The sequence below is a fragment of the Dromiciops gliroides genome, chromosome X, assembly GCF_019393635.1.
Source record: "Dromiciops gliroides isolate mDroGli1 chromosome X, mDroGli1.pri, whole genome shotgun sequence".
Taxonomy (NCBI): domain Eukaryota; kingdom Metazoa; phylum Chordata; class Mammalia; order Microbiotheria; family Microbiotheriidae; genus Dromiciops; species Dromiciops gliroides.
The window spans coordinates 54,282,846-54,306,169 of record NC_057867.1 but is presented as its reverse complement, the minus strand read 5'-3'; the positions used below and the strand labels follow the sequence as shown (position 1 = coordinate 54,306,169).

The 23,324-nt window shown below is 41.0% G+C and overlaps 1 protein-coding gene across 5 annotated transcripts in view; it reads left to right on the top strand.

Moving 5' to 3' along the window:
* Window positions 1-23,324, top strand: part of ATP11C (ATPase phospholipid transporting 11C) — a 225,721-nt gene that overhangs the window by 127,561 nt on the left and 74,836 nt on the right. For all 5 annotated transcript variants that reach the window (XM_043974013.1, XM_043974011.1, XM_043974010.1 and 2 more), the window contains exons 9-13: window positions 718-782; window positions 1,685-1,766; window positions 4,111-4,261; window positions 6,003-6,200; window positions 23,050-23,211. In XM_043974013.1, the coding sequence (XP_043829948.1) occupies window positions 718-782; window positions 1,685-1,766; window positions 4,111-4,261; window positions 6,003-6,200; window positions 23,050-23,211 (658 nt within the window). The remainder of the gene's footprint in view (window positions 1-717; window positions 783-1,684; window positions 1,767-4,110; window positions 4,262-6,002; window positions 6,201-23,049; window positions 23,212-23,324) is intronic.

Sequence of the window (23,324 nt, the reverse complement as noted above, 5' to 3'; positions counted from 1 at the left end):
ATACATAGAGCATGAGCCTTGGAGCCAGAAATACCTGTATTCAAGTCTTAACCTTGATATATACTAACTGTGTGCCCTGGGTAGCACATGAAGACTACAAATGATGTTTTGCATTGGGGGAAAGAATTTCCACACACATTTGCAACCACAATTTTATATGTCCCCATCCTCCCAACAGAAAAAATTTAAAAACCTTCCCAAAAAGTATGGGTCTACCATATGCCTTAAATCAGGCTCATAATTGCCTCAACTTTCTCTTTTGGATGGCTAGATGCAGCCATAAGATGTTAAAAATATGCTGGGACTTAGGGACCTGAAGCCTACCCGCTGGTCCCTGCTGAGGCCTGTCTCATCTTGTGTAGAAGGTTCATATTCTCTCCTAGTCTCTGTTTTTCTATCTCTCTTATATTTTTCTCTCCCTGTTTCCTTGTACCTCTGCGTTTTTGAGGCTCAGCCCCTCTCTATCCCTGTCTTTGCCCTTCCATTTCTCCTTGTCTAAGCCTCTAGCTCTCTGTGTTTTGTCTGTGGGTGTCTGTCCAGACCCACATATGCCTGCTGGAGATTGGGGTTTGCACTTGTCTGTTCCATACAGGCAGATGAATATGAAGCCCCCAGTCAGAGGGAGGGGATATAGGGAGGGGGAAAAGCGGCCCAGGAAGTTACTTGATGATCCTGGATTTGTTGTGGATAAACAATAATCACTTTCTTTCTGTTTAGGTCTTTGGGACCTGAAAATCTATTGCTGAAAGGAGCTACTCTGAAAAATACCAAGAAGATTTATGGTGAACATTTTAATGAATTTCTTTATCAGAAATATACTTTCTCAGGGCAGCTAGGTGGCTCTGCAATGGATAAAGCACCGGCCCTGGATTCAGGAGGACCTGAGTTAAAATCCGGTCTCAGACACTTGACACTTACTAGCTGTGTGGCCCTGGACAAGTCACTTAACCCTCATTGCCCTGCAAAATAAAAAAGAAAGAAAGAAAGAAATATACTTTATGATGCCTCTGACGAATAACTGCATTTTAAATAACCATAGCAGATAATGATCAATGTTAATGGAAACCTATTTCTAGGTGTTTAATTTTTTATAGTGTGAAGTGCTTAAAGAGAATATAAATACAATGCAAACGTTTTAGGGATATTAGTTGTATGAATATACTTCAGATTACATACTTTCTTTTTTTTTGGTGAGGCAATTGAGGTTAAGTGAGTTGCCCAGGGTCACACAGCTAGTAAGTGTTAAGTGTCTGAGGCTGGATTTGAACTCAGGTCCTCCTGAATCCAGGGCCAGTGCTCTAGCCACTGTGCCACCTAGCTGCCCCAGATTACATACTTTCTTAAGCCTAGGAGAATGAGTCATGTGTGGGGAAATATTTGGAATTCTAGTTTTTGTTTTTGTTTTTTTAATTTCATATCAGGGGCAGCTAGGTCGCACAGTGGATAGAACATGGGCCCTGGACTCAGGAGAACTTGTTCAAATCCAGCTTCAGACACTTGACACTTACTAGCTGTGTGACCCTGGGCAACTCATTTAACCCTGATTGCCTAACAAAGACAAACAAAAAATGCATGAATTAAATTAATATCAGAAGTGGGTGGAGCTTAAAGGACTTATTGCTCATATGACATGGGGAGTTTGTCAGTTGCAAACCTAGTTTAATTCTACTTTATTGCTCTTTAGGAGTTGCTGTTTACACAGGAATGGAAACCAAAATGGCTTTGAATTACCAAGGGAAATCGCAGAAGCGCTCTGCTGTGGAGAAGTAAGGATGCGTTTGAAAATTGGGTTGCACCAATCAGTGCAGGGCTTGGTTCTGGTTAAAGCCTTGGGACATTTTCCAAAGAGTTTAACTATTTGTTTACTTACATAATGTGGCAAATTGAGTTGGCGGTTTGGGAGGGCATTAAAGGTGTGGGGTAGAGTAGACTATGCTAGTTGGTAGAAGACTGACCTAAGTCTCCATTGAGTAGATCAGAACAGGCTGATCGATCATGAGCTTGGTTGTTACTACCCTGTGCTTTCTTTCTCTAGCTGGCCTGGATTTCTGAACTCTAGGTCACTTACTTAGAAATGGATTGGCCTGGGGCATCTAGGTGGCCAGTGGATAAAGCACTGGCCCTGGATTCAGGAGGAGCTGAGTTCAAATTTGTCCTCAGACAGTTGATACTTACTAGCTGTGTGACCCTGGGCAAGTAACCTAACCCTAAAAAAAAAAGAAAAGAAATGGATTGGCCTGATGTGTGAGGGTTGTTGGTCACCTCTTCATGAACCTTTATGTTCTTGGGCTTTCAGGGTTCTAGGTAGGTAAGGGGTTGGTATTTATTAGAGATTTAAGAGTACATTGATACCTATGTCTCCATTCTCACCCCCAGGGTTCTAAGTAGTATAAGTAGAGCCTTGCTATAAGAGGGTAATGTTATCTTAGTGAGTCCTTGACAAATAACTATGACTTGTCTTCCTCTTGGCCACTTCAGCACTAATAATGACAATAATGATGATATTAAACATTTATATAACACTTCAGGGTTTTCATAATGCTTCACATATATGTTATCTCATTTGATCCTCACAACAACCCCATAAGACAGGTTCTATTATTATCCCCATTTTACTGATGAGGAAACTGATACACAAATAAGGTCAAGTGACTTGCCCAGGATCACACAGCTAAGAAGTATCAGAGGCAGCTTTTGACCTCAGGTAGACCCAGCATTCTATCTACTCCACCACCTCCATGCGTATAATTATAATGACAGTTCTTGATATACCTACAGGCCTTTTTAGTTACAAAAATATTAAACAACTTTCTTGTTTGATCCTCACAATAATCCTGTGAAATGGGTAAAACAAGGGTTAGTATCCCGATTTGACAACAAAAGAAACATGGCCTTAGATTATCAGAGTAACTAAGCTGGGGTAACTAGACCTTTGCCTTAGGATAATGGAATTTTGAGGGCCCTGACAGAATTTGCACCTCTTCTTCAGTGTAGAAAGATGGAGCTTAGTACCTAGTTAACAAGTGAAGTCCACAAACATTTATTAAAAACTAATGGGGGGAGGCAGCTAGGTGGCACAGTGGATAAAGCACTGGTCCTGGATTCAGGAGGACCTGAGTTCAAATCCTGCCTCAAAAACTTGCCATTTACTAGCTGTGTGACCCTGGGCAAGTCACTTAACCCTCATTGCCTCGAAAAAAAAAAGAAAAAAAAACTTATGGGGGAAGCTAGGTGGCACAGTGGATAAAGCCCTGACCCCGGATTCAGGAGGACCTGAATTAAAATCCGGCCTTAGACACTTGCCACTAGCTGTGTGACCCTGGGCAAGTCACTTAATCCTCATTGCCCTGCGTGTAGCACTGTGTTGCAAGAACAAGAACTACATTCTAATGGGGGAGACAACAGGAAAATAACTATGTACACACCTGATTTATAAAGTGTTAATGGCATATCATCTCAGAGAGCAGGCACTAGCAATTGAAGGGATGAGATGGGGAAGATGAGGGAGGGAGGGCAGCTCATGGTGAATGATTAGCAGGAATTATCAGCTCAAATGGGAAGCTATCTAGCAGAGGGCATTCTTCATTCTTCAGGTGAGCTCCTGTAGTCCATCCTGCCCTACTCTTTTTTCTTATATCCCCTCCCTTCATCTTGTCTTGATATCCCAGGGAACTTCGCTCCTCCCCCCAATTGATTGCCCAATGTGTCAAAAGTGCTAGTTCCAGCTCTGCTGTGGCCAGTTAACTGACTTGTTCAAGGTCAGATGTTTGCATGAGATAGAACAGGGCCTCAAATTAAGTTCATCTGATTTCAAGTCTGCTGCACCATACTGTACTTTGTCCAAAATATATTTGGTTAGACTTCTATTGTCTGTTTGTTTTGGTTTTTGTGGGGCAATGAGGGTTAAGTGACTTGCCCAAGGTCACACAGCTAGTAAGGGTGAAGTGTCTGAGTCTGGATTTGAACTCAGGTACTCCTGACTCCAGGGTGAGTGCTTCGTCCACTACGCCACCTATCTGCCCCGACTTCTATTGTCATGAACAGAAAGTCCTTAACCATATCTAAATGACCAAACTATTTTTTGTAAATCAACCATCTTTTCTTTTTTAGATCTATCAATGGCTTCCTGATCGTATACTTATGCATCCTCTTGTCCAAAGCTGCCATCTGCACCACAATGAAGTATGTATGGCAGAGTGTCTCCTACAATGATGAGCCTTGGTATAACCAAAAGACCCGACATGAACGAGAGACTGTAAAGGTAACTGGTTTCATGTTTTGAATCTTGAAGATATGATTTGATGTTCAGTAAATGTCAAGGAATCAGTGACTTCATTATTGTCACTCCAGATTTTTTCCTATTTGTATCCTCTTTTTAAAAAGTCAATAACTTCATCTGTACTTGGGCCTGACTCTTCAACCAGGACCTGCTTCCAAGCTGTTTGGCAAGCAGCTATGATATCCTGATATCTTGGACTTGTAGCATCATCCTGAAATCACAGGATGTCCAAGTGGGAAGGGCCCTTAGTGGTCATTTTGTCCATCCCCAGTAAGTGGTAATTCATCTTCTTCTTGAAGCCCTCCAGTAATGGGACTATCTCCCCACTTCAAAGACACCCCATTCCACTGTGGGACAACTCTAATCGTTAGCAAGTTGTTTTGTTTTTGTTTTTGTTTTATCAGTATCAAACCTAAATTGGCTTCTAAGCAGATTTTAGCCCTTGTACCTAACTCTACCCTTTGGTCTTTTGTTTTGATATAGGATCAAATGATCATAGATTTTAGAGCTTGAAGTCACCTTAGAGCCCACTGAGTTCAATCTTCTCATCTTTCAGATGAGGAAACTGAGACACAGGGTCGTTAAGCAATCTTGCTCAGAGTCAAGTTGTGCTAGCAAGGATCAGGGGTAGGATCTGAACACAGGTCTTCTGGACTCTAAGGCAAGTTCTCTATCTAGTGGACCATGGTGCCTTTTTGTAAGATGATACAAACATTCTACCTTTGTACCAGATACCACTGGATTTCACCTAGGGCTTAAGGGAAACAGGGTTAAGATTTAAGGAGGAGGGGCAGCTAGGTGGCGCAGTGGGTAGAGCAGTGACCCTGGAATCAGGAGGACCTGAGTTCAAATCCAGCCTCAGACACTTGACACTTATTAGCTGTGTGATCCTGAGCAAGTCACTTCACCCCAATTGCCTTCACCAAAAAAAAAAAAATTAAGGATAACTTCCATGGATGCTTAAAATCTAACTTTGGCTCTGTACTTGAAGATTTACCCTTCCATTAAGAAGTGTCTTTTGGGAAGAATTTTTTTTTCCATATCAAGCACAATTTGCTCAGCACTGAAAGTGAGAGCAAGAAAAGCTAACAATCAGAGCCATCCCCTGGCAAAATGGGCTACTTTGATGAGTAGTGAATCTTCTCCCTGCCTGCCCCCCCCCCCCTTACCTCCCGCACATCCACCCGCCCAAACTGGAGGGCATCCAGCAGAGGTGAGATAGTGGCTGAGGACCCTTCCAATTGGGAGAGGTTGGAATTCTGTGCAATAAAGACCATAACTTATATAAGACTATCCCTCCTCCTCACACCTTTGCAGAAGTTAGGGGGTATGGGAGGGGGGACAGTAGGTAAATCATGGCCTAGCCTAGAACATTAGATTTTTTTTCAACATGTTCACTGGTTTTGCTAAATTTTTTCCTTTTTAAAAAATTGTTAATCCTTTGTTATAAGGGATTGCTGGGAGGGGGTGGAGATAGGATACAGGGGCTTTGAATGTGAGGCACTTTGAATACCTATAATTAATTATAATCAATTATAAATAAATCCTTATTAATTATGAATTATTATAATTACTCTTTCTAGGTGATGTCAAAACAAGACTATCAATAAAAATCTATTATTAAAAAAAATGAAGACCAGATTTTTCACATTCCCTTCTGTTCTTAATGTCTCCACAGGAGAAGCCTGTCTCTGGTTACCATGACTTATCTTTTTTCTTCCAGGTTCTGAAAATATTCACAGACTTCTTGTCATTTATGGTCCTGTTCAACTTCATTATCCCTGTTTCCATGTATGTTACTGTGGAAATGCAGAAATTCTTGGGTTCCTTTTTCATTGCTTGGGATAAAGACTTTTTCGATGAAGAAATACAAGAAGGTGCTTTGGTGAATACATCTGACCTCAATGAAGAGCTTGGGCAGGTTAGAATGCATTTTAAAAGATTTCCCCCACAAAACTAATTGCTTCTAAAGCATTGACAATATTTTTCATAATGTGTTCTGACTTCAGTTCGTATCATTCCATCTGCATCCTCCAGGCCTGAGCATAATCTCTCTCCTCTACCTAGAATACTGTCTTCTCGCCTGTGCCTTTGGAATCTAGCTGCCTTCAAGGCTCAGCTTAGTTCTACACAAGGTTTTACCCCTTCCCCCCAGCCCCAATTGTTGGTGTCTTTTCTTTGAAATATGTTTACATTTATATGTAGTTTTACATTTACATTTATTTACATATATACATATGTATATATGCATACACATATGCATACATATACACATACATACGCACACAATAACAATCTGTACAGATAAGTGAATTTTATATATACATTATTCATTTATCTGTGCAGATTGTTATGTTCCCCAGTAAAATATGAGGTTGTTAATGGCAGCAATTTTAATTTTTGTCTTAGTATGGTGTTGGGAACGTGTTAATAAATGCTCATTTGTTAATCAGGCATAATTGAGAAATTGAGTATTGGGAAGGACATACCTTATTTTTAAAACTGAAACTTTATGGATACCTTCTATTTCTGACATCATAGACATTTCCTGATATCCCCCATCTCCCATCGATCCTTGCCTTGTCACAAAGAAAAACAGTTGAGCCAAACTGGCCAAGGCAGTGTCTTCCATCCCCCTAGAGGAGAAGAGGAGGGGGAGTTAGGAGGAAACAAGTATTCCAAGAATAGCACCACTGATGTCTCAGAAGCGGGGGGGGGGACGGGGGGGGGGGGGGGGGGACGGGGGGGGACGGGGGAGGGACGGGGACGGGGCCCTGCTGCTCTTCTAGCTTTAAAAAAAAAATTTAGGCACCTCAAATTTCCCAATTATACTCGAACCTTCTCACAGTGCTCTTTAAGGCTCACCTGGTGGTAGATTATGGGTTTATTGCTTCAGTGCGGGTGTCTGTAATTGTCCTCATTAACAACAAACATTTATTGAATTGCTGGAACAAAGGAAGAGGCAATGTTCTCCTCTGGAGATGTGTTCCCTGGAGAAATGCAGTGAGAGATTTGTATGCTTTCCCCGAAGCTGATTGACCAGAGTTAGGCCCGTGACATTTTCCAGACCTCTTCCTGATCAGATGCATCATAGATACAGTTGCTTGCTTTACAGGACGCATTTCAATGAAGACAGTATTTGATGGAAGTACGCTCTTGTTTTTTAAAATCCCAATGTAATCCAGGAGCTGACCTCTTCTCTCCTTGGTGAAAAAAAAAAATACATGTTTTATTGATGTATTTTTTCACACTGCTGTCACTTCCTGATGATTGCCTCACTGCCCTTCTCCACCCCCCCCCCCCAACCTGCCCTTGTAAGAATTACAGTTGAACAAAACAAACCAACACTTTGGCCATATCTGACAGGGCATGCCTCATTTCACACCTGTAGTCTACCACCTTTCTTTTGAGAAGAGGGAGATATAGCCTATATCATCAGTCTGCCAGAATCAACTGCCTGTACTGCTTCCCCTCCACATCCTTTTCTAATTCTTCGCTGTAGCAAAAAGTGCTGCTGGAAATTAATTTTATGTCTGTGGGGCCTTTCTCTCTTTTTTCTCATTGGTGTAGTGGGAACCACAATTCCCTCATTGGGATGTATACCTATTATGGGGTCAAGGCTAGGTGCAAGTTAGTGTCTTTTTCTCAATACCAAATTGTTGTAGAGAATAGTTGGACGGATTCACAATTTCACTAGCAGTTCCTTAAAGTGCCCATCTTCCCACAGCCTCTCCAGCATCTGCCGCCTTTGTCTTTTTGTCACCTGATGCACTTATTTCCCTTTGCAGTTCAGTCCAGCTGTGGTTCCTCAGGTGATGACTTTCCTCATCAGTATTCAAATCTTATTCCTTTGTCTGTTTTTAGCATGTGTCCTGATATCTTCTGATCTGGGAGGCTTCCTAGCTTCTGGTTAATGTTCATATTTAGAATGCCGCTACTGTGGAAATGTCAATTGCATAACTGAAGTGCAGGTTGGATTAATAGAAGAGTGTGGAAGACCTCACCCACTTTGGGGGTCTGCTTTTTTGTGCCTCTCAGAATTTCTTCCTCTAACATTCATACCTTTGCCAAGTTACCCTCTTGCCCTATATGAAGTCATAAGAGTGAATTGGGCTGTCAAAGGTCATACACTCTGCTCAGATTACCAGCCTTGACCCAGAGAGCAAATGGGTCATGGTGGGAAGGGTCCTCTGATGCTGAAGAGAGTGAGGCTGTCCTTGATGAATCCCAAGAAGCTAGGTGAGGCAATGGGTTAGAGTGCTGAACTGGGAGCAAGAAGACCTGAGTTCAGATCTTGTCTCAGGCATGTCTTAGCTGTGGACCCTTGGCAAGTTACTTAATTTCTGATTGCCTCAGCTTCCTCTTCTTTAAAATAGGGATAATAATGTTACCTACCCACCAGGGTTGTTATGAGAATCACATGAGATAACAGGTAGAATACTTGGCAGACCTTAAAGTGCTTTTTCTTTTTTCTTTTCTTTCTTTCTTTCTTTCTTTCTTTCTTTCTTTCTTTCTTTCTTTCTTTCTTTCTTTCTTTCTTTCTTTCTTTCTTTCTTTCTTTCTGCGGGGCAATGAGGGTTAAGTGACTTGCCCAGGGTCACACAGCTAATGTCAAGTTTCTGAATCCGGATTTGAATTCAGGTCCTTCTGAATCCAGGGCTGGTGCTTTATCCACTTCAGCACCACCTAGCTGCCCCCAAAGCGCTATTTCAGTGTGGTGATGATGCTGACCTCGGATGTCTTCCCTTGGGAGCCAAACCCTTCACATCCTGGCAGAGCACATACACCCCACATGAGACAGAGGACTCTTAACTAGGTTAAGAGGACCGATTCCCCATCAGAGAGCTGCTATAACTTGCCCTGACCCTCTTAAGTTTTAAATGTTCTGTAAAGTTGACTGAGCAGCTCTGTACCATTGAGGATAAGGGCCTTGGTCTACTTTTTTGTGTGTGTGTGTGAGGCAATTGGGGTTAAGTGACTTGCCCAGGGTCACACAGCTAGTAAGTGTTAAGTGTCTGAGGCCGGATTTGAACTCGGGTACTCCTGACTCCAGGGCTGGTGCTCTATCCACTGCGCCATCTAGCTGCCCCGAGGTACAGTTTTGTTAGATAGTTGCCCTATCAGGAAGGCCTTGTCATCACAAAGAACACAGTCCTAGAGGACCGATATCTCCTTCTGTTGTCCCCCAGAGATTGGGGAGGTTCTAAGGGAGCATAGCCACAGTACGCATGCCCACGAGGAGAGAAAATGCAGACATAGCACATAGCTCCCCTCGGTACCTTCCCACAGGTTAACAGGTACCAAGAGAGATACAGAGGATCCCTAACAATGCTGCCATGCCTTACTGCGGTTTACCTGGGTCTGAAACTAGCCATAAACACTAGAATCTCCCATGAGGCACTACATTCGAATAGCAACAGTGCTACCTCTTCTTCATTCTCTTTACTATCCTTAGCACCCCCCTCATACCCATAATGCCTTTCTCTGCCTTTGCTGTAGTGATGATCTAGGGTGTTGCCACCAGTTTTCCCACTAACCATGGCTGTGGCATGGGCACCAGCTAGCCCAAATTAACCCTAGAAGTGCACTCTGGTACTAAACACTAGGCTGTGTCTATATATTACAAAATGAATCAATTTGATTATAAAATAAAATCAAGATTTGATGATTCTAAAGCCACACCAGAAAAAATGAGAGCTAAAAAAAGATCCATGGTAGGTCCAACCTATTAGGTATGGTTCTTTGAGTTAAGTTTATCAGTCGTTTATTAGAGACGCGCCTCTGTACTGTGTAGATGCAGCTTGTTTCCAGTAACTGAATTATTTTATTCTCCTAGGCAATCTCTGCCACTCTGGTTTTCCTTTGCCTCCATAGCCAGTCTTGACCCTGTAGCCAGTGATAGTGTCATGAGGAGGCTGCAGTGTTATTTCAGACTTGGGTGGGTTTGAAAGTGGGGGACATGCAAAGCATAGCATTCATTGTAATTGATACAGTAATAGGCATATACAGGAAGATCTGATGAGTTTGAATATGGCCTCAGATCCTTACTAGCTCTTTGACCCCGGACAAATCATTTAATCATTGTTTGTCTCAGTTTTCTCTTCTGTAAAATGGGTTCATATTGGGCAGGTAGGTGGCATAGTGTTTAGAGTACTGGGCTTGGAATCAGGAAGACTCATCTTCCTGAATTCAAATCCAGCCTCAGACACGTATTAGCTGTGTGACCTTGGGCAAGTCACTTCACCCTGTTTGCCTCAGTTTCCTAATCTGTAAAATGAGCCAGAGAAGGAAATGGTAAACCACTCTAGTATGTTTGCCAAGAAAACCCTAAATGGGGTCACAGAGTGTTGGACACAACTGAAATGATTGAACAGATGTGTTCATAACAATTCTTATTTTTCTTCTTATTCACTAGTCACTAGAAGCCCTTGTACCTCGGTATATCATTCCCAAACTGGAAATTCTTACCTCTGGCTAACCACTAGCATCGAATTCTTCCATTTCTACTAGAGAAAGGCATGAAATTGCCTATAAATTCCTGGGGCATGACCTCAGCTAGGCCCTAACTGCTGCTCAGCAATCTTACTCTATACTTATTGATTGCCTAATTCCATTTTCTGCTCTGGCAGTTCCAAATGCTTTCCTGTCTCCACAAGCACCTGGCTGGACTCCCACCTCCCACACTGTCAGCAGGTGACCTGGCCCCTCTCTCCACTGAGGTCTCCCTCGGGCCTCCTCCTTCTCAGAACTTCTCCTTGGTAATAAGAGGTGCCATTTCTAGGGTGTGCTCTCATTTGAGCCTCCCAGCTAGGAGGTTAAATGCCACAGGCATTCTCCCCATTTTATGGAGAAGGAAATTGAAGCCCAGAGTGGTTAAATGACTTATCTATGGTCACCCAGCCAGTAAGATGCAGAGGCAAGAGTTGAGTCCTGGTCTCTCCTGCCTCCCAAGTCAGTATCTTTTGTGTTATAACATGCTCCCGCATAGGATCACAAAGGGACCTTGGAGGCCACAGAATCCAAACCCTTCATTTTTCGGATGAGTCAACTGAGGCATACAGAGCTTAAGTGACTTGCTCAGGGTCACATCTAACAAGCTCAGAGTAACATCTGCAAGCTCCCCAGTGTCCTCCTTCATGTGCTCTCTTGGATCTTTTTTCAGTCCTTCCTTGACCTCTCTGAAGCATTTGACAACACTGTCAGCTGGCCCTCCTTGTGAATACTTGTCTGCCCACCTAGCGAACCCTTCCCTCTCTCTTTCCTTTTTTGGCTCCTCCTCTTTGCGCTGACCCCTTGAGATGGGTGCTCTTCAAGGCTCTCGTCTTGGCTCTCTAAACCTTGGGATATTGGCAACAGACTTCTAGAATTGAAAGGGACCTCAGATATGATCTAGTCCCACCCCTTCATTTTATAGGTGAGGGAACGGAGGTGTAAAGAGCACAAGAGACTGGCCCAAGTCATAATAGGTAGTGAGTGGCAGAGTTCCAACGCACAACTCGTTACTATTTCCACTGACTGCTAGATGGCGCTGTAATGCACAGAGTGCCAGGCCTGGAGCCAGGAAAACCCGAGTTCAAATTTGATCTCAGATACTTAACTGGCTGCATGAGCCTGGGCGAGTCACTTAACTGTTGTCAGCCTCAGTTTCCTCATCTGTACAATGGGGATAATAATAACACCTACTTCCTAGGGTGGTTATTGTAAGGATCCAATGAGATAATAATTGTAAAACACTTAGCATGGTGCCTGGCACATAGTAAGTACTAATCAAATAATAACTATTATTATTACTATTACTATTATTATTCTTTTTTTTCTTTTTTCTTTTTTTTTTTGTGAGGCAATTGGGGATTAAGTGATTTGCCCAGGGTCATACAGCTAGTAATTATTAAGTATCTGAGGCCAGATTTGAACTCAGGTTTTCCTGAATCCAGGGCCGGTGCTCTCTCCACTGCGCCACCTAGCTGCCAACTGTTATTATTTTTACTGCATTATGCTACTTCTCTTCTTGCCAACCTCATTCACACGCTCTGCTTCAGCTCTTGTCTTTGTGCAGATGGCTCCTCAGTCTCATTCTTCCATTCTGACCTTTACCCTGAGCTCCACACCCACATTTCTGTATGGCTACAGGGCTGTGTGAACATTTCATTATTGCGTCAAACTAAAAACCAAGCTCATTTTCTCCTCTGACTTCCCAGGATGCTCCTACTTTGGGCTCAGTCCCAGCCTCGTTCCCCTTTCTCACTCCACCTTCCCAACTGGAGCTTGCTATTAGCTTTGACATCTCTCGCCTCTCTTTCTTTCTCTCTCTTCTCTTTCCTTTATTCTCCTTCTGTGTGTCTCTCTGTCTCTTCTCTCTCTCCCCTCCTTTCCCTTCTCTTTCTCCTCTTCCTCAGTTACCACAGCTGTTTACTCTCCCTCCCTGATCTCATATCTTTCCCCTTTTCTATTCTTCTAGCTTTTACTGTGCCCTTGCTAAGGGCCAGGCCCTGCTGATTCAGACACCAAGAAGAAAATAATCCCTACTTTCAAGGAGATGACATTAGTATATACAGATAAATGCACCACATGTTATACTACTTAGGGCTGGCTTGCTCTTTTCTGAATCAGACCTTAGATGGTACATTTGGGGCGGGGGGGGGGGGCGGCGGGGAAGCATTGACTTTGGAGTCAGAGGATCTGGGTTTCTTTTTTTTTTTTTGTCATTGTTTGTTTTGGTGGAGCAATGAGGGTTAAGTTACTTGCCCAGGGTCACACAGCTAGTAAGTGTTAAGTGTCTGAGGCTGGATTTGAACTCAGGTACTCCTGAATCCAGGGCTGATGCTCTATCCACTGCGCCACCTAGCTGCCCCCAAGGACCTGGTTTTGAATTATGGTTTTGCCACTTGCTTATCAGTATCATCTTAGGCAAGTCACTTGTTGTCTTTGGGACTCAGTTTCCCCACAAAGTCTCTTCTCTAAATCTTAAGGATACTGCCAAGTCTGAATGGCAGAGATAAGGCAACCCGATGGCAACCTACAAGGAAAAATGAAGGTCAGAAATTTTGATTCCCTAAAGACCAAATCATTTCATTTTAACAGAGAGAGACAGAGAGACAGACAGAGAAAGCATCAGAGACAGGCAGACAGAGATAGAGACAGTGAGACACAGACAGATTAAGAGAGAGACAGACAGATTGAGAGAGACAGTGAGACACAGAGACAGATTAAGAGAGACAGTGAGACACAGAGGCAGAGATTAAGAGAGAGACGGTGAGACACAGAGACAGAGAGAGAAAACAGAGACTGAAAGGTAGCATTGGGGGTGGGCTGGGCTGGGGGTGGGGCAGGTTGTGGAACTAAACCAGAACCAGATAATGCCACTGGAGTGAGTTGGAAGAGAGGATTCCCAATTGGCCCACCTAATATGAAAGAAGGTGGGAGGGGTGTGGCTGGAATGTTGTCCCTATGCCAGCACTGCAGCAGGGAAAAGCTGGGAAAAAGAAATGCGAAAGTATCTCCTGCCAGGGGTTCATCACTTTCTCCCTTAAATAATGAAAACCTTAATCTTGTACTTATGTGTGTTCCCGGCAGCCACTAATGTTAACTATTTCAGTACAAATTGCCCCAATAGGAGGATCAAATTGTAGGGTTCTTCAAGGCAGATGTTATAAATAGTTGACAAGAGGAACACTGGGAATGAGATGGGTGCTGTGTAATGTGGCAGCTATGAAAATGCCCTCAATTAGACTTGGATTTGTTATTCCACACTGTCTGGTCACCCCCTTCCTCATCCACCCCCGGCTTCCATCCAGTTTTGAATATTTCTTTTAAAGAAGTTTCATTTGAAAACCTTGAATCTGAGGGTTGTCTGAAAATAGACACTCTGGGTATAGAAACAACTTGAAAGGATCATGCTTGTCTGCCAGATAAATGGGTTAGGTGGCTGTGAGGCCTTGGCCTTTTACTGGGGGATGGACACATGGATGCTGTACAGTGCAGTACCCAAGATTCATCATTGCCCTGTTGAGGAGATTTTGCATTGGGAGAGAAACATCTCATGGGATGGGACACATTGTGGTATAGTGGAAAGGGTGCCACACTTGGAATCAGAGGCTCTGATCTCCTCGGCTCTTCTCTTGCTTGCTGTGTGATCCTGGATAAGTCACTTAACCTCTCTGAGCCTCAGTATCTCTTCTGTATAAGGGAAGAGGGTTGGAGTACATTACCTTGAAAGTTCCTTCCAGCTATAAAGCTATAATTGTAATTTGTTCACTTATTCAGTTTCTATTTTTTTTTTTTTAGTGAGGCAATTGGGGTTAAGCGACTTGCCCAGGGTCACACAGCTAGTAAGTGTTAAGTGTCTGAGGCTGAATTTGAACTCAGGTCCTCCTGACTCCAGGGCCGGTGTTCTATCCACTGCGCCACCTAGCTGCCCCCCAGTTTCTATTTTCTTAAAGAACCAACTGACTCGGAGGCAGTAGAAAAGACCTGGGTCTCCCAATCAGATTGGAGGTCAGTCACTTTACAGGATCACAGACCCATAGGGCCACATGTCTCTCCCCCTTATTCTAGAGATGAGAAGATTGGGCCCAGAGAGGTTCAGTTAGTGTCCCAAGGACCCCTAGGTGGTAAGTGGCAGAGCTAGCCTTTCTGACTCCAAATCTCGATTGCTTTTCCACTGCTCCTTTTCAAGTTTACTTTCTTCATTTCTACTACTGCTGCTACTACTACTACTACTACTACTACTACTACTACTACTACTACTACTACTACTACTACTACTACTACTACCACCAGCAGCAGCAGCAGCACCACCAATAATAATAATGATGGTGGTGGTGGTGGTGACGGTGATGATTTTGAGTGACAGCATGGTTTATTTTATAGAGAATCAGCCTTGCAGGCAGGAAGGCCTTATTCAAGTCCTTCCTCTGACATATGCTACTTGGGTTACTAAGCAAATCACAGACCCTCTCATGGCTCAAGTCAGCTCCCTCTGATTTAGTTACAAATGAACTGCTGATGTTTATTGGGGGCGTGTATGGCCTATATACAATGATGAAATTGTGAACCTCAACCAAATAAAAAAAGAAAAGAAACAGGCGACATGGCTGTTGCACCTTAAGGTTTATGAAGTGTTTTACACACATCATTTCACGTGAGATTCACTGCTATTCTGGAAGACAAATGCTAAAGCTCTTCATTCATTCATTCACTCATATATCTATCCTTCCATTCATTCACCTTCTCTAGAGGCGAGTAAGATTGAACAAGGTTAGGTGATTCATCTCATCTGAGGCTCACAATTAACTTGGGAGATAAATGCGACTGTCCTTCCTTTTTCTTTCTTTCTTTCTTTCTTTCTTTCTTTCTTTCTTTCTTTCTTTCTTTCTTTCTTTCTTTCTTTCTTTCTTTCTTTCTTTCTTTCTTTCTTTCTTTCTTCCTTTCTTCCTTTCTTCCTTTCTTCCTTTCTTCCTTTCTTCCTTTCTTCCTTTCTTCCTTTCTTCCTTTCTTCCTTTCTTCCTTTCTTCCTTTCTTCCTTTCTTCCTTTCTTCCTTTCTTCCTTCCTTCCTTCCTTCCTTCCTTCCTTCCTTCCTTCCTTCCTTCCTTCCTTCCTTCCTTCCTTCCTTCCTTCCTTCCTTCCTTCCTTCCTTCCTTCCTTCCTTCCTTCCTTCCTTTTCTTTTTTATTTCTTTCCTTTTTTCTTTCTTAATTCCTTCCTCCCTCCCTCCCTAACATTCTCTACCACTATATCTATTATCTACAAACATCTATATCTACCATTTATCTATCCATCATCTACCAACATTATCTGTCTATATCGATATGTCTATCAATATTATCTTTTTATCATCTATCTATCCACATATCTATGTCTACCAGTACTATCATCTATCTACATATCCATCTATCACCATTATCTACTGATCTGTATCCATCTTCTATTTAGCTAACAACATCTATTATTCATCTACCAACATTATCTATCTGTCTGTCTGTCAGTATGTCTGCCTGCCTGTCTCCATTCATTCCCATTCTCCAGAGAAGACTGAGGTTAGCAAGGTTGGATGACTTAATTGCTGGTGGTCACATGACTAGTAAGTACATGAGGCAGGATTCAAACTGAGATCTTCCTGAATCCAAGTCCAGTGCTCTAGTCATTATATTCTACATCCTCTAGTGAAAACCTCCCAGTGTTGTTGGCAGGAAAGTGCTTTGTAAACTGAAAAGCTATGAAACTTTTGAGATCTTATTTTAACAACCTATTCAGAATCCCCACTTTATTTTGAACAGAAGTAACAGCTATGTAAGCAAATAATATTTTGTGTATAACTTGTGTAAGTGGTGAGTGGGTTGTCTTTGTTATGTTTTTGGAAAGCTGAATTTTCCCGGAGAAATTGTTTTTAAAAAAGGAAAAAGACCTATGCCTTTTAATAAGTAATTGTCAATTGGAAAAACTGCCTTTGTTTTCTTTCCTTGGGGTGGCTCCACCCATGACATCTTATATCAATTCGAATTCCTTTGCCATTGCCCCATTTGGGGGAGAATATTGTCTTTTTTTTTTTTGGCGGTTTCCTCAACAGAAATAGGGAAGTGTTTTGTTTTGTTTTGTTTTAATAAAAGTATTTTATTATTTTCCAGTTACATGTAGAAATAGTTTTCAAGATTTGTTTATATAAGATTTCCAATTTCAAATTTTTTTCCCTCCCTCTCTTCCCTCCCCCACCTCCCCTAGACAGCAGGCAATCTGATATAGGTTATATATACATAATAACATTAAATATATTTCTGCATTAGTCAAGTTATAGGAGAAGGATAAGAGCACAAAGGAAAAACCTGAAATAAGAAAACCAACAGCATTTGATGAATATAATAAATAAATAATAAAGAAATAAATAATAAAGAAATAGTATGGTCCAATCGGCATCCATATCCCACAGTTCCTTTTTTTCCCCCTGGATTTGGAGACCCTTTTCATCATGAGTCCTTTGGAACATTCTTGTTCCGTTGGATTGGTGAGAAGAATCTAACCTATCACAGTTGATCAACACATAATGTTGATGATACTGTGTATAATGTTCTTCTGATTCTGCTCATCTCACTCATCATCAATTCATGCAAGTCCTTCCAGGTTTCTCTGAACTCCACCTGCTCATCATTTCTTACAGCACAATAGAATTCCATTACATTCATATACCACAACTTGTTCAGCCATTCCCCAATTGATGGACATCCCCATAATTTCAAATTCCTTGCCACCACAAAAAGAGCAGCTATAATTATTTTTTGTACATGTGGGTCCTTTTCCCTTTTTAATGATCTCTTTGGGAAGAAGACCCAAGAGTGGTATTGCTGGGTCAAAGGGTATGCACAGCTTTATAGCTCTTTGGGCATAATTCCAAATTGCTCTCCAGAATGGTTGGATCAGTTCACAGCTCCACCAACAATGCATTAGTGTTCCAAATTTCCCACAGCTTATCCAACATTTATTATTTTACTTTTTTGTCATATTAGCCAATCTGATAGGTGTCAGGTGATACCTTAGAGTTGTTTTAATTTGCATCTCTCTAATCAATAGTGATTTAGAACATTTTTTCATATGGCAATAGATAGCTTTGATTTCTTCATCAGAAAACTAACTGTTCATATCTTTTGACCATTTCTCAATTGGGGAATGACTTGGATTCATATAAATTTGATTTAGTTCCCTATATATTTTAGAAATGAGTCCTTTATCAGAGGTACTGGCCATAAAGATTGTTTCCAAGCTATCTGCCTCCCTTCTAATTTTGGATGCATTGCTTCTGTTTGTATAAAACCTTTTGAATGTAATCAAAGTCATCCATTTTGCATTTCATAATATTCTCTCTCTCTTGTTTGGTCATAAACTGCTCTCCTTTCCAAAGATCTGAAAGGTAGACTATTCCTTTTTCTCCTAATTTTAGTATAATGTGTCAGATGTTGGTCTATGCCTATTTTCTGCCATACTATCTTCTAGTTTTCCCTGCAATTTTTCTCAAATACTGAATTCCTGTCCCAGAAGCTGGGGTCTTTGGCTTTATCAAACAGTACATTACTAATGTCATTTACTACTGTGTCTCCTGTGCCTAGCCTATTCCATTTATCCTCTACTCTATTTCTTAGCCAGTACCACATAGTTTTGATGACTGCTGCTTTATAGTAGAGCTCCAGATTTGGTACAGCTAACCCACCTTGCTGTGCATTTTTTTCATTATTTCCCTTGATATTCTTGACTTTTTGTTTTTCCAGATGAATTTTGTTATTATTTTTTCTAGCTCTATAAAATAATCTTTAGGTAGTCTGATTGGTATGGCACTAAATAAATACATTAATTTAGGTAGAATTGTCATTTTTATTGTATTAGCTTGGCCTATCCATGAGCAATTGATATCTTTCCAATTTTTTAGATCTTATTTTATTTGTTTGAAAAGTGTTTGGTAATTGTGTTCATGGAGTTCCTGGGTGAGAATATTCTCTTCACTAGATGTAGTTTGATTATTATTATTGTTGTTTTTGTTGTGTTATCATCTTCTTGTTCTTTTCTTTTTTGATAGAATTAGGATAGCAATGGTTAGAGAAAGACTTGATATTATTTTATATATACTGGTGGATAAAATGTCTTCTTTCTCTAATTGAATCTGAATATGGTGATATAAACTCATTCTTTTTTGGGGGGGGGCAATGGGGTTAAGTGAATTGCCCAGGTTCACGCAGCTCTTAAGTGTCTAAGGTTGGATTTGAACTCAGGTCCTCCTGACTCCAGAGCCAATGTTCTATCCACTGTACCACCTAGCTGCCCCCTGTAAACTCATTCTTTTTTTTTTTTTTTAAAGAGAGGCAATTGGGGTTAAGTGACTTGCCCAGGGTCGCACAGCTAGTAAGTGTTAAGTGTCTGAGGCCAGATTTGAACTCAGGTACTCCTGACTCCAGGGCCGGTGCTCTATCCACTGTGCCACCTAGCTGCCCCTGTGAACTCATTCTTTAACAAATTCACTGAAGGCATTCTTGGGACAGCTCCAATAATACAGAGGACACAAGGATGATGCCTCATCCTGCTCTCATGGCTTTAACATCTTCTGCTAGGTCTCTATATTTTGAAAGTTTTACCTTCTATGTAGTTTAGAGATTGTGAGTGTGTGGGATAGCAACATCTATTAAAAATAGCCTTCTTAAATTTGTGTGCGTCACTGTTTTGTCTGGGCAGTTGTGAACAATAGTTCCCTCTGTGGTGATGCTCAGGTTGTGGTGAAGTTGATTTGTTGAATTCTCAAGCACATTTTGAAGTTGGGAACTTGAATGTAGGCCTCTTTTTCTCTTTACCAAATTCTTATGTTCCTTAAGAAATGCTTACAAAGTCTAAACTCTTGCTAAAGCTTCTAATTTATTGGCGACCACTCATTAGATTTTTTATACAGTATATCTAGAATTTTAGCCCCTTACACATTATTGTCATCGATTCCACCCCAATGCCTTATTTCCCTGCTACTAATATATAAAATAGACCCAAATTTAGTAAGGACATTTGAATATTTTGTATCCACATAGAAAACTGCAGGACTTACAACATCTCATCAACACAATGTTAAGAACAAATGGGGGCAGCTAGATGGCGCAGTGGATAGAGCACCGGCCCTGGAGTCAGGAGTACCTGAGTTCAAATCTGGCCTCAGACACTTAACACTTACTCGCTGTGTGACCCTGGGCAAGTCACTTAACCCCAATTGCCTCACTAAAAACAAAAACAAAACAACAAAAAAAAAGAACAAATGATATAAAATGGGGCATTTTTCAGAGGCTCAGTTTAAGTTCATTGTATCTCTACTTGGCTTTAAAACCGTTATCACTTCACTCAAATGGGAGTGTGTCTGGCTTCCAAATTAAAGGGGGAGGTGTTGAACCAAAACAAACATCTTAATAATCACTTGGTATACATGGTTGCTATTAAATTCTAAGGTTTTTCTGGAAAACACAATTAACAGGTAATTGCATGGACCATCTCTCCAATTAAATCAAACTGTTATTTGGATTTCATAAATATAATATTGGGTCAGCTAGGTTACACAGTGAATAGAGTGCCATGCCAGGAGTCAGGAAGGCTCATTCATCTCTGGCCTCAGACACTTTCTAGCTGTGTGAACCTGGGCAAGTCACTTAACCCTGTTCATCTTGGTTTTCTCATCTGTAAAATGAGCTGGAGAAGGAAATGGATGGAGTCGCAAAGAATCGGACAAAACTGCAATGATGGAACAGCAACAATAAGTGTAAAAAGGGGCAGCTAGGTGGTGCAGTGGATAAAGCACTGGCCTTGGATTCAGGAGGACCTGAGTTCAAATCCAGCCTCAGACACTTGACACTTAACTAACTGTGTGACCCTGGGCAAGTCACTTAACCCCACTGCCCTGCAAAAAATTTTTTTAAATGAAAAAAAAACCAATAAGTGTAAAAGTTTTAACTAGAGGTCAAATTGAAACATTGGAAGAAGGATATACTTATGAAAACCTTGGTATCCTCCATATAACATACATGAGCATAAAGTTATAAAGAAGAAAGCCCTGGCTGAGTGTTAGGATGCTTATAGGCATCCTGAAATCAAAACTTAAAGGAAAGATCATATTTAAAGCAGTTCACACTTATGCATTGCCAGCTAATGCATACTTTCACTAATGTACAATGGAACGTAATAGATTTGGAAAACATCCAAACAAACCTATACAATATTAACCAAACCCATAGCCCATCATCCTAAGTTTTAGAAACATTAACATTTCCTTTCCAAAAAGGTGGAAGGAGATTAATAGACATTTTCAGAACACATGTTAAACATGTCAGACAATCACTGAGTAATAGGAGAGGCTGATAACAGACACACATCATTGGATTTGCATCATTGGATTATGCCTCAAAGTACTTTGCCTCTGGATGGAGCTTATGAAAAGGATGAAAGTAAGAGTAGACTGAAAAGACCTTTCATGGGCAACACTTTCATGAGCTCTGCCAACATTGTATTAACAAAGAAATATCAAACAAATGTTAGTCAGGTGGACTGGGTTTTTGATGGCCATGTAAGACAGGTTATCTCTACCAGAAATTACAATAGGGTTACCCTACAGGAGATGGCTCTTAATCTAATCAATGCAAATCATGCAAGGAAATGGTAGAAACAGTGTAACTTCAGCCCGCAAAAATTTAGCATGTACCTGAAAATCTAACAATATATGATCTAGTGGCCAGAATTACACATCAGAAGCTGCTGTCTTTCATGGACCGATGGGTGACAAATCCCCATAGAGAGTGCAAAGCAATAATAGCTAGCATTTATATTTTACTTTAAAATTTGCAAAAGTGCCTTTACAAACATCTAATTTAATCCTCACAACAACTCTCCAAGGAAGGTGCTATTATTATTTCCATTGCTTAGATGAGCAAACTGAGATAAACAGAGGTGAAGTGCTTCGTACAGTATCGCACAGCTAGTAAGTGTCTATGGCTAGATTTGAACTTGGGCCTTCCTGATTATAGGGCCAGTGTTTTAGCCAGTGCATCACCTAGCTACTTGGAGAATTCAACCCATAAACAAACCATGGAAAAGCTGGAATATTATCATAGATCAAATTGTTATCCCTAGTCGCCTGAACATTATATTGGTGCATAAAAACTTGAAACAGTGTTTTTTAATTGATATCACCATAGTCTCCAAGTTGCTTGTAACAAAAAGAATCAAAATAGAGAAACCTATAACATAGAACATGACAGATTTGGAAAATACGTTAACAGAAACCTATATAATATCACACACAACCATTGCCCATTACCCTAGGGAAGTTTTAGAGACATTAATATTTTCTTGCCAAAAAAGAAAAAGGAGATTGATAGACATTCTCAGAACACACGATAAACATGTCTTAAACCTACAGAAATACTTTTGTAACAAGCAATCACTTCGCTGAGTAATAGAAAATGTTCCCCCATGGGGACAGAATGAGGTCTAAGTCATTCTTGTCATCTGTCTTTTACTTGAGCTGTACTGAAGATTGCTTTCAGAGGAGAAGCTGACATCATTATATTCTTACTTAATTACTAAAAGCTATGATTTTAATGATCCTTGCCATAGTCTCCGATATGTTACATAAAGAAGAAAAAACAATGTTTTCCATGACTGCTTCTGTCTGAACCCTATTGAACAAAATGAGAACACTTTTTATATATTATATCATGTTACTATTAGTCATAATGATGATAAAGATGACCATCACTTTTATAGAGCTCTCTGAGGTTTACAGGGCAGTTTACATATGTTCTCTCAACTGATTCTCATAATGTTCTGTCTCGTTGATACTGTTACTCTCATTGGATAAGGAAATGGAATCTGGTAAAGGTTAAAGGACTTGTCCAAGGTGTCACACACACACACAAGCAACTAAGGAGGATTTGAACCCAGGTCTTCTTAACTCACAAGTTCAGCATTCTCTCCCATTTGTCAGGTTGGATTAACTGGTCTCTAAGGTCTTTTCCAGTTAACAATAGCTAACCTTTCTTCTAGCCCTTTGAGAGATTTGCAAAATGCTTTTACATAATTTTCTGACAATTTAGTATGTGTTCCTTGACTTAGAATAGGATAGAAATCGATGAAAATGAAGAAACATTTATGAAGCCCCTCCCTTCTGAGGTTCTGGCCTTACAATGACAAAAAAGATCCACATTAATCCTTGCCCTCAGGAAGCTTACAGTCTACATTCTATTCTCCTTGTGTGTGTTTTGTTTTTTAAGGTCGAGTATGTATTTACTGACAAAACTGGCACACTCACTGAAAACACCATGGAATTTATCGAATGTTGCATAGATGGGCATATGTATAAGCAGGAAACTGCAGAAACGGAGACATTCTCAGAAACTGATGGAATCCAGCCATGTCCTGGAAGAGCAGAAAAGGTTGGTGATTGTGGTTGGGTTCTTTTGGTTTTCATTCATAATCAGTGCCTAGAGTGAATTCTTTGGTCATAGGTGAATGGATCTGCTGTTGCACTCCCTTCAGCAATGCTAAT